General features: G+C 47.2%; 6 protein-coding genes across 6 annotated transcripts; 2 read left to right on the plus strand and 4 right to left on the minus strand.

The window, feature by feature from the left end:
* Window positions 1–299: 299 nt before the first annotated feature.
* On the plus strand, window positions 300–2,550 carry FPRO_13565 (uncharacterized protein; the record flags this gene model as incomplete). Its single annotated transcript, XM_031223032.1, has 6 exons — window positions 300–926; window positions 974–1,047; window positions 1,100–1,724; window positions 1,785–2,090; window positions 2,146–2,256; window positions 2,305–2,550. The coding sequence occupies 6 exons, from the start codon at window positions 300–302 to the stop codon at window positions 2,548–2,550; spliced, it is 1,989 nt and encodes a 662-aa protein (XP_031088431.1).
* Window positions 2,551–2,726: 176 nt separating this feature from the next.
* FPRO_13566 (uncharacterized protein) lies at window positions 2,727–3,419 on the minus strand (the record flags this gene model as incomplete). The annotated part of the gene is made up of 1 exon (XM_031223033.1): window positions 2,727–3,419. The coding sequence occupies one exon, from the start codon at window positions 3,417–3,419 to the stop codon at window positions 2,727–2,729; it is 693 nt and encodes a 230-aa protein (XP_031088432.1).
* Window positions 3,420–3,767: 348 nt separating this feature from the next.
* On the minus strand, window positions 3,768–5,538 carry FPRO_13567 (uncharacterized protein; the record flags this gene model as incomplete). The annotated part of the gene is made up of 4 exons (XM_031223034.1): window positions 3,768–4,441; window positions 4,499–4,782; window positions 4,832–5,062; window positions 5,129–5,538. 4 exons carry the CDS (start codon window positions 5,536–5,538, stop codon window positions 3,768–3,770), a joined length of 1,599 nt encoding a protein of 532 aa, XP_031088433.1.
* A 1,158-nt stretch (window positions 5,539–6,696) lies between these two features.
* On the minus strand, window positions 6,697–8,547 carry FPRO_13568 (putative multidrug resistance protein; the record flags this gene model as incomplete). The annotated part of the gene is made up of 7 exons (XM_031223035.1): window positions 6,697–6,906; window positions 6,983–7,205; window positions 7,256–7,592; window positions 7,645–7,738; window positions 7,797–7,966; window positions 8,024–8,409; window positions 8,468–8,547. The coding sequence occupies 7 exons, from the start codon at window positions 8,545–8,547 to the stop codon at window positions 6,697–6,699; spliced, it is 1,500 nt and encodes a 499-aa protein (XP_031088434.1).
* Window positions 8,548–9,148: 601 nt separating this feature from the next.
* Window positions 9,149–10,651, minus strand: FPRO_13569 (uncharacterized protein; the record flags this gene model as incomplete). Its single annotated transcript, XM_031223036.1, has 1 exon — window positions 9,149–10,651. The coding sequence occupies one exon, from the start codon at window positions 10,649–10,651 to the stop codon at window positions 9,149–9,151; it is 1,503 nt and encodes a 500-aa protein (XP_031088435.1).
* Window positions 10,652–11,831: 1,180 nt separating this feature from the next.
* Window positions 11,832–13,430, plus strand: FPRO_13570 (uncharacterized protein; the record flags this gene model as incomplete). Its single annotated transcript, XM_031223038.1, has 1 exon — window positions 11,832–13,430. One exon carries the CDS (start codon window positions 11,832–11,834, stop codon window positions 13,428–13,430), a length of 1,599 nt encoding a protein of 532 aa, XP_031088436.1.
* Between the last annotated feature and the right edge of the window lie 1,297 nt (window positions 13,431–14,727).

A 14,727-nucleotide genomic window follows, 5' to 3' on the forward strand; every position in this document is an offset into this window, starting at 1 on the left:
TTGAAGTGCTCACCGAATTCGTAGCAATTGGCTGAAATATTTGCGATGATGCATGAGCTGAAAGCAGGGTTGTTAAACAGGCGCCTAAAACAGTCACCTACAGGGCAAATTGCCCCATAGACACAGGAAAACGCAAGTCAGATCATGTCGTATAAAGGCTGCTGGATAATCACTCAATGTGCCCCCGAAATAATTCAATTCTTGTTCTCCATCATATTGCAAGCCTTGTAGAATGACGAAGCTGGCACCCAACAATGCCAAGCGAATCCCAACACTACCAGTCGATAAAGGAGGACACAATGAATATTGAGCTTGAACCGAGACCCGTTTCACGGGTAGGAACAACACCCGAAGCGCACAATGACACCGCCGAATTGGAGCTTCCACAAGCTGACATCGATAATGGCCACGATCAAGCTGGTATCATGTCATCACAGGATCCCGAATCCAGAGCCCAAACTGTACATTCATCCCCCAAGGAAAGTTGTGCTCATGAACGCTTAGGGCAGGAAGAAGGGTCCCAAAGCCACACGAGTCAGGAGGTTATCGATGGCAATGTGCATCCGATTGATCTGAATGATCAAATCCTCCTCTCTAAAATCAGAGACCTGCTGATTGCCAGGCTAGATCGTGCCAGGCAGGTGGCCGGTAGCACGGTAAGAAGTACTGAGTCCAGATGGATGCGAGATACGTTTGACGCTGATAACAGCGAAACTCCGGACCCACTTTGGTGGAGCGATGATTACATTGGGGGTGCTTGGCCTGCGAGTCGGGATGTCCCAGGGGTAGTGCAATATATAATCGGGCATGGTGCCGAAGTCCTATCTCACTGGTCATCGCGTTGGCGGACACAGATGGACGATCAAAATACACCGTACGACAGGATTGAAAGCGTATGGCGTGACTGGTGCTGCGCAGCCAGAGAAGTACGATTCGCACGTTCCTACTGCTGCATATGGACTGATCGCAACAGGAAATGTGTGGCACGGTTGGAAACTCGTCTTCAGATCATAGGATTGGGAGGATTGGAATTATAGGCAAGATTGTGTAAGTAAGGTAAAACGAGCCATATATCACGACTTGGCAGGCCTACATGCAGGACGTGGTGGCTGAGCCCTTTTGCTAGTTATTGTGCGTCGAATGAGTTCCAAAAGGGAGCCCGAGGCTTCCCCATACCCATTCTTGCTTGCGGTTTAAGCTTCGAGGAGCCCTTCCGCTTATCAAGCAGCGAGATGGCTGACTTGGATGTGGGAAAATCGACATCATTTCTTTCCACGGACTTTCGAGGGGGATACAGCGTGCAAACCGACCATGATCTACATAATGCTATTCATTGGCAAATTCGCTATTTCAGCCCAGTTTACCAGATCCGAAACAATAGAACAAGGAGTCTATTTAGCAAGCGGCAAACAACGAGGTTGCAACACGGGTCAGGGATAACCATCCTGCAGGAGAAGCGAATTGTGGTAAGTTTTCGAGTTCTGAGGGAAACTTCGAGACTCTTCAGCATACTCGTCCTCAAGGATGAGGACATGTTTCCAGATGTTCAATCACCGGATCAGCAATTTGACGTTAAATCGTTTTGGAAAGGCTATATCGACTTTGAACTGCACTATATACCCCCCCTTACGTATTATTTACTCGAGATATGCAGAGCGTTCAAGATGTGTATGGATGCTTGGGAGGAGACCCTAAGTACCATAGATAAGCTTGTCCTTGTCAAGGTAAGTTGAAGATGCTTTAGCCTCTCTCTTCCTGACGAACCCTACTGACCTGCTTGATAGTTAGAAGACTTGGATAATCTTGAAAGGGTAGAGGAGCTTATGTTTGATAGTTCTTTTAAACGTTCTAGGGACTACTTTGTTGCTCTCCAGATTTTGAGAATTATCGACGAGTGGCTGGATGAGGTTCAGTCAACTGTCGAAGACATGTCCAAAGATCATGTCCTATTAAAGGCATCTATGTGGGATGATGGCTATACATCAAATCGTTCTTTCGGAGTCGCTGTTCGTTATGTGAACGAACATGCTACTGCAACCAAGAGTCGGGTTCAGAAGAAACGGGAAGAAATCAACAGTCTTCGGGATGGTGTAAGTCCATGTCACCAAATTATAGTATGAGGTGTTACTAATACTCTTGTTACAGTTGTTCAATGCCACATCTCTTCGAGAGTCTACCAAGGCTATGGCATTGAACCAGGCAATTTATGTCTTCACTGTTGTTACGGTACTCTTCACACCAGTGAGCTTCTTAGCGGTATGTAACGCATAGAATATGAGTTTAGTATTACATCTGACAAGCTAGACGTTTTGGGCTTTGCCGTTCTTGAACAACCCAGCAGAGGGCAGTGGTACGATACCAGAGCCTTCAGCATTTCGCAACAGCTTCATTATCATGCCTATCCTCACCTACGCCCTGGTCATTGGTGTCGCGTGGGTCGTGGGAAAACGCAACAGTGTCCGTGCACTATTGGATCTGCTCAGAAAATATTGGGCAAAATCGACGTCGCTCATGAGATCCGCATGGAGCTCGCGTCCATGGATGCCCTGAAGATGAAGGGGTCCTCTCCTTACTCTGGGACCTGGTGAAAGTTCGGTAGGCATCAGAAAGCAACGATGGATTGAGATATAGTATTACTGTCATATATCTCACTGTCAAATTGTCTCGGTGTCTTGATCTACCTGTTTTTGACCGTCAGCTGGATTCACTATTTCCCGCATTCCACCTTATCTAAATAGCGAAAACCCACGTTCCTCGTGATCAAACTCCCCAGTGACTTCAGCAATGTTGAATTGAGAAACCTGGAACGTCGACGAAAGGGACAAGAGACTCATGGGCTTGTTGTCCGACATGATGTTCGAGACTTTGTCTGGAATTCGCAGGACGTGCAGAGAAGGGAATTTACCAGTACCGCTAGACTGGTGTTGATCTTGGAGCTTTCTGTAAGCCTCCTTGAGAGCTCGTTCCTGGCCACCCTTCTCACCGATCGCATATACCAAAGCTCCTTGAATTTGCTGCGCCAAGTAGATGTTTGGCTGGAGCTGACTGTGGTCGACAGTCTTGGTGTTCTTCGCCTCAACGACGTAAGTAGTTCCGCCTTCGTTGTAGATCATGTCTAGCTCTCGGTACTTGTTGCCCTGCAAAGGAACAGTGATCATTTGCGAGCTGCCATTCAGACCCTCTCGCTTCTCCGAATCAGTGAGGGGTCTGGAGATCTGGTTACCATGCATGATCTTATAATCTTGGACGAGCTTGTATGCCGTGAATATCTCATGGTATAAGCCTCTGTCAAGCTTGCCGCCCGCGCGAGATGAAAGGCCTGCGTTGAAGATGTCGATCATGACATTGATACGAGCCCGTGGATCCTCTTCAGTTGGAGGAACGCTGGGATAGACGATGACTGAATTATGGCTCGACATGCTGATGAAAAGATGATGGGAGGGCTTTGACTTGAGGCTGAAATGAGGGGCATTTAGTCCTTGTATGGATTCGTGCAGAAAACTGGATGCATGTAAGACCAATCATATCAGCGTTGCACTTTGAAAATGCAGATTGCTGCCTGATGAGACAACTAGATGCCTCAATAGTGGGATCCATGTGTTATTTGCAGTTGAGACTTGCGGGTGAGAGTTTAAATCAGCAGAGTGAACTTAGAGGCTTAGAACAGTGAGCTTATAGTCAACACATAAAACGTCCTGGATATAGCAATCGCTATTGGTGGTGTGTCTTATAAGTAATAATATTATGCAAAGGCTACCTGCTCTGCGTCATAAATAGTTAAATTCTGGTATAAGCCACAGCCCAGTATCTGCACTAAAGTCAAATGCCTCAAGTCCGGTCATAGGTCTGATAGAGTTCTCAGCCATATCCCTTTGACTAGGTCCTCCCTGAAGATGGGCTATAGGGCCACTTTGAGGACCATGTCCATCACTCTGCTCCACCGCCCTATGTGAAACTTGCGAGGTAGCCGATTGCGAGTATGAGTCTGTTTGAGATAGCGACTCTTGGCATGCGGCGAGGTAACGCATCTTGATCGCTTCCCAGCCCGCGAGGGCGTCGCCATACCAGTTACGCAGGTGCTCCGATGAACCCATCCCCAACGAGAGTTCCTTCACCCGATGTGAGATAGCATCGATGTATTCATCGAGCTTTATGATAGAGCGGGCGGATTCACTGCTCCATCCTAGGGTCTGTGTCGATAGAGATATTGAAGCTGTAAGAAGGATTGAGTAACTCAAAAGAGCCCAATGTGTGGATGGTAGGCTGGGGACGCTTTCTGGAGGAATAGCTAGGAATGTGTCGAAGTAGCCCTTTGTGCTTGTGAGCGCGTCCATAAGAATGCGGATCCGAGCCATGGAGAAATCAGTACTTCGTGCCATCCCTGACAGGCACAATTCCCGGACGAAAGCTTCTAAAAGCCAGGGCCAGATTTGCTGGCAGGCTGACAGGCGGTTAGCTGAACTTTCACTACCGAGCACGTTTTCAATATTGCACTGACGATCTTGTGCAAGTGAAGATGGGAGGCGGAGTTGCCAGTCCTGCACTTTGACGAAGAATGCATTGAGGTAGACCTGTATCTGCTGCTCACCCATAAACTGAGTCTGCTGAATATCGGTGTAGTTGAAGAAGGTATATGCCTTCTCGGCCTCGCGAGCAACCTCAGGATGGAAGACGAGATCTAGATCTGACGGGGTTTCCTTTGTGGTAGCGAGAGACTGGGCGCATGTGTATAGATAATCGTTATATATCAACGGACTCGACTTCCGTGTCATTATTGAATACCTTTGTATATTGGTCAGCAGTTTGAGCTCGGCAAGATTCGCCTAGTAACCAGGTAGTCATTTGATAGCAGCCTAGGTAGGCTCGTCTAGCAACGGGATCCCAAAGTTCCGCATCAACTGCGGACAAGGCCTTAGGTCTTTCAACAAAGGCCGCGACATTTAACTGCTGATGTTTGTTTTTTCCGGGCCACTGAGTAATACCAAACTCAACCGCCATCGATGCTGCGATGGACGCAAGACGGTAGGCTTGTTGTGTCTTTGGTGTTGTGTGCAAGTGGATCCTAGATAGAAACGCATTTTAGTAAGTAGACGTAAAGGTATTTTGGTTACAAGGCATGTTTGCTCACCAATTGAGGTACACCATCAACCCTCTCAACAGGTCCATATCTCGGTCACCTTCTAGGACGAGTTTAGTACCGAGTGCCTTGAGAAATACTTGATTCAGACGATCCTGCTGGCCTCGTAGCTTCCAGGACGTTGTGATAAGGATCGCCAAGAGGAGCATGGGGCTTGTCCGTTGGAGAGCGAGTGACGTTAGGCCCTCTGGTATGATCACGTAAGGGAACCTCGGAGCAAAGGTTTCACGATAATCTGCAAGTAAAAGGTCTGCCTGCTGTACAGACACGATATCGTGGATCACGTTGTCAACAGTAGATTGCTCAAAATTTGGTGATGGAGCTCCGGAGGATGGAGGTGCTTCCGAATCAGCGAGGACAGACGCAAGCGAGCTTGGGTCGTTGCCGGGGAGTAAGGACATAACCCTCCCAACTTCCCGCTCCAGCCGCTCAAGTCTTGACTCATTGACTAAAGGGGAGAAGAGTCAGATAAATATTGTCTTGATCTCGAGGCAGAGTGAGCGAAGTCTGCTGACCTTTCTTCCTGCGCCGCCGAGGACGTGATTCAGGGATTACACATTCCAGTTTTCTCTCCAGGCACCTTTATAAATATGACGGTCAGTACTTGGAGTGGATCATGTACTATGGAACACGTCGTGACAGTGTTATCACACTTACCTTTGACAGGTCCATGGCGGGCCATTGCTCATGAGGCATCGCAGCTTCTTCGCTTTACAGCTTGCGCATGCACGTGTTGAATGTGGAACCTGCGGCTCCCCGGACATTTCCATATCAAAGAGGATTATGGGACGCGTATGACCTTCAGTCTCGGCAGTATTTCTTCTTGGCACGGATGTGTTCTCTGACCGCGAGAAGTTGATTGACTCTTCTGTTGAGAGTAAAACTAAGCGTAGCTTCAGCTTGATCGCGTTTCGGAGCTTCCGAGTGCAAATGGTAGGTCCATCGATCCACATTTGACAGAAGGGATCGACGCTCTGATACGTCAGGTTTTGTAGCGTCGGAGCGTCGGAGGTTATCCAACAGCCGACGTTAATCAACACCCGAGGTCTCAGGAATTCTCTTTACCTACCTTAGTCAACTATGTGCCATGCAACAAAAAAGCATACAATAAAGTTTAGAGCCCAAAAGATTCTCGACTGTCGAGTCTATTACGTCTAGATAAGAAGGGATTCTATGTTCTATATACTAAGTTATGTGACACTTTCCAGTCATGGGATTCTATGGCTGGGCTGTACGGGCAATTGGCAAGCCCGTGAAGCGTAGCCTAGTCCATTCCTAATGAAGCCAGTCCAGTTCATGTCCTGGTTTATTTTCGAGGTCTTGTAGATGAACCAGCCTGCCCTGAAACAAGTGTACGTTTCTTGGCAGACTACTCTCCCGAGTATGCATATTTCGAGTGCTTGCGAATGGCGGCCCCGTATTTATAAAAGACGATGGGAATGAAGCAGCAAGCTAAAGCAAGGAAGCCAAGTAAAGACGATGCCCACCGGGGATTGAGATTGTGGTACCTATTCGCGCAGTCAGTGCCTAGTCAAAAGGGTAATATGGCGGCTATAGATTTACATCTGCGTAGTGAAAAGAACAGTCGATCCACCCCAAATTGAGCGAACAAGTGTCTTGGCCGCCAGCGCCGAGGCGGCCGTGTGTTGATATGCATCTACGATATAGTTGTTGAATGAATTGTAGAGAAAGACGAATCCAATGCCGATTGGAAGACCGGCGAGGCATAGCCCGACCCATGTGAGGTCATCGTACGAAGTCCAGGCAAACTACAAGTAAGAGTGTGTCACCCTGACCTGAAGCACAAAAGGACATATAACAGGTTAAGAGTGGGTACAAACTCACGATAAAGACACCAATTGGGATTAGCCAGCAACCCCAGATCATTGGGATCAAGCGGAGCTCAGGCGGTGGATGACCGGTGTGCTGCGACCGAAGTTTGTTGTAGTGAGCGTTTACAAACGGTGCCCCGACGAGGCCGACGACGATGCCCCCTGATATGGGAATAAACATGAGCCCCGCAATTCCAGGCGAGTAGCCTTTGCCCTCTTCGAAGACGATCGGATACCTAGAGTTTATCAGCAATGCTAGACAGGGATATCGAAATGACAAACATACGCCACGAAGAACATGTAGAGAAGTCCATACAGTATAGCTGCATAGATGGCGAACAACGTGACAATCGGCTCTGTCACTAACAGCCTGAGAGGCCGGGCGAGATAAATCTGCGCAATTTCCCCAAACGTGTGCTGAGCAAGTTCGTGTTCCGCAAGATAACTATTGTCTCCAGTCTTCTTCCGCAGCTTCTTGGCTCTCTTTTCGAGATTGACGGGGGCATAGGTTTCGGGGACGAGGACGACGAGACACACAAACAGGGAGCCGCAAAGAATAAGTTGTAGCCAGTACAGCCAGCGCCATCCTTTATTCTCGTACACAAAACCGCCAATCATCGGGCCTATAAATGGGTCAGCTTTGGACAGAAACCGTGGGCGCTGTCTATTTCATACCCATCATCGGTCCCAGGAAAGGGGCAGCACTGAACGCTGTCATCGGAATTCCGCGTTCTTCAGGTCGCCACATGTCTGCAAGACTACCGCCAATCTAACAAGGCAACACATCAGAGTTATTCAGCAAGATACAGTTCTTGGTAAAGACTCACATTTGCAACGGGCACACTCATAGCAATGCCATCAATGGCCCGACACACCAGCAGCGTCTCGATATTCTGAGCCACGGCACACGGGACTATGAAAATAACCGCAACACCAAAGGTCAGTACATAAATGATGCGTCTCCCGTAAAGTTCTGACAAGGGACTAAAGACAAGAGCTGTTTTTTCTGTCAGTAATCTTGCCCTAAGGGATGTTGTTGTAAGGGCAGACCTACGCCCAATGCCAAAACCGTACACAAAGAGAGTGATTGTCAGTAAAGCGACTTCACTCGACGTATCGAAGCGCTCAACAACGCCAGCGATGCCTGGAGTTATGACTGCCGAGGCAAACGCTACCGCGAAGCATACCCAGCTCAAGGTGAGAGTGACGGTCCAATTTCGCGCCTTGGACCAGTTCTTGGGGTTACTTGGATCGTTGGCACTGAAGCAAACGATGTTGCAGATTTTAGCTTCGCCTTCTCTGGTTGTTATTTCTCTCGTCTCGTAGTGGCTGTGTTGCGATTCCACGATATGATTGACTGTATTGCCTCCCCCATCGGCGATAGTGTCGGATGAGGTGTTGTCGGCTTGATAACCAGGACGGAGCATCTCGCCGGGCTCCCTATGGTGAATGTCAGCAGACTTAAGTAAGGTGCAGGATCCGTGGGAAATTGGATTACAAATCACTAGGAAAGTCGACTTTTTCATCTGCTATGTTGGCAGACGACTCGTTGAAGGAAGGCTCAGGAGGGGCAGCCATTATATGCGGTTTTCTGAGAGCTATTAGAAAGGAAGAAGTTATGTTAGATGACTGGAATGGAATTATGGGAGATTGAGAAGCTGAGAACCCTCCGTACTTATACCACTCTATCTTTGGGTCAACACTTAAGCCGTAGTTTAGCATCCATTTTGATGTCGGAAGGGCCGAGGCGCCGAAGGTCCGAAAGTGCTGATATCGGCGATAGTTAAATACATCGCTTAATGCCATAGCTTTTAGTGTAACTGCAGATTTATTTTTATAGTTAGGACTTACAGTTAAGAGGTTAAATTGATATTAAGCTCTCTTTATTAATTTAAGCTTTTAATTATAACTTAAGTCTCAATTATAAATAATATCTACAATGGGTTTGGCCTAGACGTACAAATTTCAACACCCATCGATTCCAGAGACCAAGATCATGATGTTGGATAATGCCTTTTGATGGTAGAAACTTAACATTCAACAAACGAACCAAGTCAATTTCTTTGTATTTGCCTCCGATTATACTCCCTCGTGACAGTCATTCGTTTTAAATATCTTACTTAGTATCTCAACGAATGGCGTCTCAAGAGGCGTGAGCTTATCAAACTGTAAACAATGCTCAAGAGCACCGCTGTCGCCTAATCACCGACAGGGATATCATGAATAACGCCCAACCTGAGATTGCTGGAAGTATAAACAATAGAGTGACCGAAAATATCTCGCAGTCGCGGATTTTGTCATGCCACGAACTTGGTAGTCGAATATGGGTTGGTTGATGTGCCAGCAGTGCTTGTGCAATTTCACGAATGTGCGGTAGAAGACTTTGCCTGTTTTCCGATGTCGCCAGCGTTTCTAAAAGGCGTTCAAATTGCTGTTGCCCGACCATGTGAAACACGAAACTTGCTACTGGTAGACCAAGAGCTCCCCCGAGGGATCGTGAGGTGTATAGCAGGGACGTTGCTGAAGCCTGTATGCTTACGGCGGTGGAATCAAGCATCCTCACTAGACTGGCAGTAGCAAGGCCACCAAATCCAAACCCCCATAAGAATATGAAGACTAATTGGTATGTCAGAGCATAGGTTCCGTGTGGAGTCAATGGTACCCCGAGAGTTCCGATAAAAGCAACCGCCGAGGAGGCTAGCAACAAATGTGACGTGTTGAATCTGGATGTAAGGGACCCAGCAAAGAAAGAGCCTGCCGCTGCGCCCACGCTCAGGGGAACTAGACACCAGCCAATAATTTCCATCTTGGTATGCTCTTGAAGCGAAATAAAGTATGGCAAGTAAAACTCAGAAATTGTAAAACCGAACTGTGATAGGAATGTGATGAGGCAGCTGTATCCAACACTTGGTGATTGAGTCAGGAGCGGGAGGGGTAAAAGGGCATTTTGTGTCATGAAGACGCTGTGATACGAGAAGATGGCAAGCATAATGAAAGAAATCACAAATCCAAATGAAACCAGCCTTAGATCCAAGTTCGAGCTGCAAAGCTCTAACTGCTCGCTCGATGCCAATAATGACCCTAATCCTAAGCATAATAGGATAGCGCCCACCGCGTCAACCTTTCTTCTGGGCGAGTTGAGCTTAGGAATCAATGGGACATCCTCGTTACCAGTGGCTGTCGACTCCTCTGCGACGGATGCAGTGGTAGTGGTCTGATTAGGCCTCCTGGCTGGTTCTGGTAGGAGTGTCGTCCCGAGCATAATAAGAAACGCAGGAACAGAAAGGCTCACGAATGCAACTCGCCATGACCAGCGATGTGCCACGAGTCCCCCAAAAAGACCTCCAGATCCATGGCCGAATCCAAATACGATATTGTTAATGCCTTGCCATATACCCCTTGCTTCAGGACGAGTAACGTCTGTCAGAACAATAGTGGCCATGATAGTAAGTATACCGCCTCCAATTCCAGATAGGGCTCGGCCAAACACCAGAAGCGCAAGTGACTCTGCAATACTGCATGTGACATTTCCCAAAAAGAAGGCTACACTTCCAACTAGCAGACATGCCCTGCGTGTGTAGATATCTGAAAACTGACCACACAGAGGTTGGACAAGAGCGGTCGCGATGAGATAGCTAGCACCTAGCCACGATACAACCGACGGCGACTCTAGGTCACTCATGATCGTGTGCGTCAAGGTTGTCACAATAGTGCTATCTGGAATCATGAATTCGTTAGAAACGAACCTCTTCCGCATGAATGGCGATTGATCACATTCCACTGACCAAGAGCACTGACTAGACTTGCTAGGAAGAGAATGCTTAATATGAAAATTGTCCGTGGTGTCTTCGACCATTTCGGCATTTGAGCTGGATTCCCGGAAATGGGACCGCATTCAGCGTCTGCGATGAAAGGCGTTGCGACGGTTTCCATTGTGTATACGGTCAATATGACCAAAGTGAGCGATGGTGTATGATTGAAGCTGGGAGGTGGTAAGCCTTTGAGTAAAGCATAAAATGGGAAAATACCTATTTAGTGCTCAGCTCAGGCTATAGAAACTGTGATCTAGAATGGTTACGTATACTCGCATATCTAAGAGGCCCTAAAGAGTAACAAAGCAGCATGCATTTGATAACCAGTTGATGAGGTTGTTACTACTTGACACACCTTTGCGTGCTTTGCGATCGCGTGCATACTTGTGGCTGACCACCTCAGAATTCCCGACTTTCTTCATACTGATGTCAGCTTGACGTTACTTCGGCCTTGGGTAGGGCGTTGGTCCATAAGAATCGCATCCAACGACCTGTGAGCCATAGATACCGCACTGAGACATATCCTGTGAGACCGTCAACACACTGCATCTGCGGGGCGTTCCCCGTAGGGAGTGCGTGGGGACATGCGTGAGTAGGTGCATGTATCGACACCCATTGACTAGATCGAAATATTCTTTCTACTCATGACCCGTAGAATGAAAAACTCCTGGCACATTGGCAACCACTACGACTGCATTATGAAGTCATTTAGATGCCAAATAATGATGCAGTACCATACGGCCGAATTAACGGCATCCATCAACACCATCATAGTCGTTTGCCAGGTTGCGTGCAGGCTGCGAACTCGCAACCAGTCCTCAAGACATCAAAAATTGATCAAGTTTTATATTTCAATGACGTGTTTTAGTACCTATGTATTCTTTGTCGGGAGAGCACTCTTAGATTAGGTCGTTCATTGAACAAATACTATAAAACATGGAAAATACCAATTGTAAAAACAACTCATAGTACCTTTTTATTGAATACCTCAAACATCCTTTTACCAGATACAAGAATAAGAAATATTGCACCCTATTCTATCCCTTTACAATGTCTCAAGTCATCTCAATGCCAACCTTCACCGTGACCTCTGTCCATCAGACAGAACAAGTCCCAAGAGATGTTCGCGAGCGTATACTGCGCTCCGTTCAGTACAACGTGTTTGCATTCCCTGCTTCGCTTGTTGCAGCAGACTTCCTTTCGGACTCGGGTACTGCTGCGATGACCACGAACCAATGGTCTGCTATCATGCAAGGCGACGAGAGTTACGGCCGTAACTGTGGCTATTATTATTTTCTCGAGGCTGTGCGAGACATCTTTGAACGCGGGGAGCATCGGTTAAATGCTTTCCAAGAGATGAGGCCAGATCTCAAAAGCAATACCGCCTTTGAACGTTACTTGGATTACCAAGAAGGAGGCTTTGTCAACGGCGGCCTCGCACAAATGACCCGCCCCAATTGTTTCCTCGTTCCTCAAGGCCGGTGTGCGGAAAGCCTCTTGTTCCAGGCTACCGCTCATGCCTTTTCTCAACCGGATAGTCAGCAGCCTATTGTAATTAGCAATGGCTTTTTTGATACAACTTCGGCCAACGCATCAGCGGCTGGCTTTCGCCTCATGACATTCGCCCAGGAGGGCTGGATGCACTCGGAGCCTATTCAGGATTGGCAGAACAAGAATACCTTCAAAGGTAACCTGGACATTTCTGCTGCAGAAAGGTTTTTGTCAAACAGAGAGCCGCAGGACCGCGTGGCTCTTATCTTACTGACGATCACGAACAATTTTGCGGCAGGGCAGCCTGTGTCCATGGAAAACATCAGAGAAGCGTCGCGGTTGTCAAAGAAATTCAATGTTCCTCTGATTTTTGACGCCTGCCGGTTCGCAGAGAATGCAATGTTCATTAAACGACACGAGAGGGGTTACAAAGATTCCCCAATTCCCGAAATCATACGGCAAATCTTTTCTGAGGCTGATGGTTTCACCATTTCGCTGAAGAAAGACGGCCTCGCCAACATGGGAGGCATTCTTTGCCTTCGTGACGGTGGCAAGTACACGACCAAGCACCCAGGCATTGGTACTGCCATCCGGGAACAGCAGATTCTCCGATATGGCAACGACAGTTATGGTGGTATGAGCGGGCGTGATCTTATGGCTGCCACTGTCGGGCTTTACGAAGGCACCAAGGAGAGTTACCTTTCGTCTCGTATCGACCAGGTGAACAGGTTTGCTGAAAAACTTGTTGAAGCACAGCTGCCTGTCTTGTTGCCACCAGGCTCCGCTGTTTTCTTGGACATGGATGTCTTTTTTCAAGATTGCAATCGAAAGTATGAGGAGTTTGCGGCCTTGGGGTTTACTTTGGAGCTTCTGGGATCCTACGGGGTACGGGCATTCGAGCTCGGCCCTTTTGCCTCAGAGTGGGATAATTTAGAGGATGAAGAGAAGGCCAAGGAATCGACCCCTAACCTTGTGCGATTCTCAATTCCGCGGAATGCCATGACAGACCAACACCTGGACTATACTGTCACTGCCGTCAAAGAACTGATGGAAAAGCGGCATACCATACAAGGTGTCCGGGTCACTCATGGTAAGAATCTGAGGTTGCGCCATTTTCAGGCCGCTTTCGAGCCCATTCCGATTAGTTCAACATCTTGACTAGACTTAAATTGATTTATTTGTGTCTCGCTTAATCTTATCTTACAATTAGTTGCGTGCGATAATTGGATAACAGTGGTGACATTTGGAAAACTAGTTGTAACATATTTTCTTCGGCAATGTGTCTACCTCAAGGCACCGTCTTTGCTAAATGAGATGTTGGACAGACCCAATCTGACCTAGAGGATATGGCATATTCCCATGCCTCGAAAAACAGACAAGCCCCCCTGCTCTTGTTTCCAATATACCAAGGGGGAGCTATCCTTGCGAATGTGTCACTAGAAAGATTGACAATTGTAGATAATGCATCATAAGAACAGTCCAGACTCTTACAAAGTCCCGCACTTGCCTTCACAAACCCTCTAATGTACAACGCAGTGGAAGGCCTCGTTTATAAGATCCGCCTACCTGCAGAAAGACACAGGAATGATCGGCCAAACATTAAGGTCGAGAGACTAAACCCTGGAGTAAGAGTCCGATTCCCCGAAAACCTCTTGCAACATGAATGCTCCTCTAGGAGGTGAAGTGAGGTATTTTCAAACAAACCTAGCGTCGAATTGCATTATTTCTAGCATAGTCGACAGGGCCCTCTACAATCTTGATCCATGATAAGGTCACGAATGTACAGTGAATACCTGTGAAATATGTGGTTCACTTTCAGTGGATGGTTATGGACATGCATGGTTTGAGACACGGCAGGAGAGAGACACGGCACGGCAAGCCACAAGCATCGCAGGTCTGCAAGAGTCTCACCGCTCAACCAACTTTTGACGTCATACAGGCTAAATTTCGTTCAGGAGCTGTATGGAAACCATGTGGTCTATCAAGTCTTGACATTTGTCAAAGGTTTTCCATACTCCATACAATCTTACCAAAGATGCCATGTTGGCGGTGTTGGTTTCTAGAGAAATCGAGTGGCTTACAGAGGCAAGGGTTTACCTGGTGGATAGATTTGGCATGTCACTGTGACGATATCCACTAAAAGTATGTCGCAGAATTCAGCGCAGTGGTTACTGAGTTGACCTGGCCTGTTGACTTGTATGTAGATTAGGCACCAACCCCCATCGCCCCAGTTCATGTGCACATTAATTAAGATAGAAGCCCAGAATATTATAGTGCTTTAGTATTATTATCTTTATATTCTACTTAGAATACCCCTATATAAGTAGGAATTTACCAAATATAAGCTGCTATAGCTTGTTAAGATACTTCTTTATTAACTATATCTAGCACTTAACTTACTTACTATTATCTATAATATGGTTAACTATTTATAGTAATATGCCTGCTAGCCTTG

Source organism: Fusarium proliferatum, assembly GCF_900067095.1.
Source record: "Fusarium proliferatum ET1 genome assembly, contig: FPRO_scaffold012, whole genome shotgun sequence".
Lineage (NCBI taxonomy): Eukaryota > Fungi > Ascomycota > Sordariomycetes > Hypocreales > Nectriaceae > Fusarium > Fusarium proliferatum.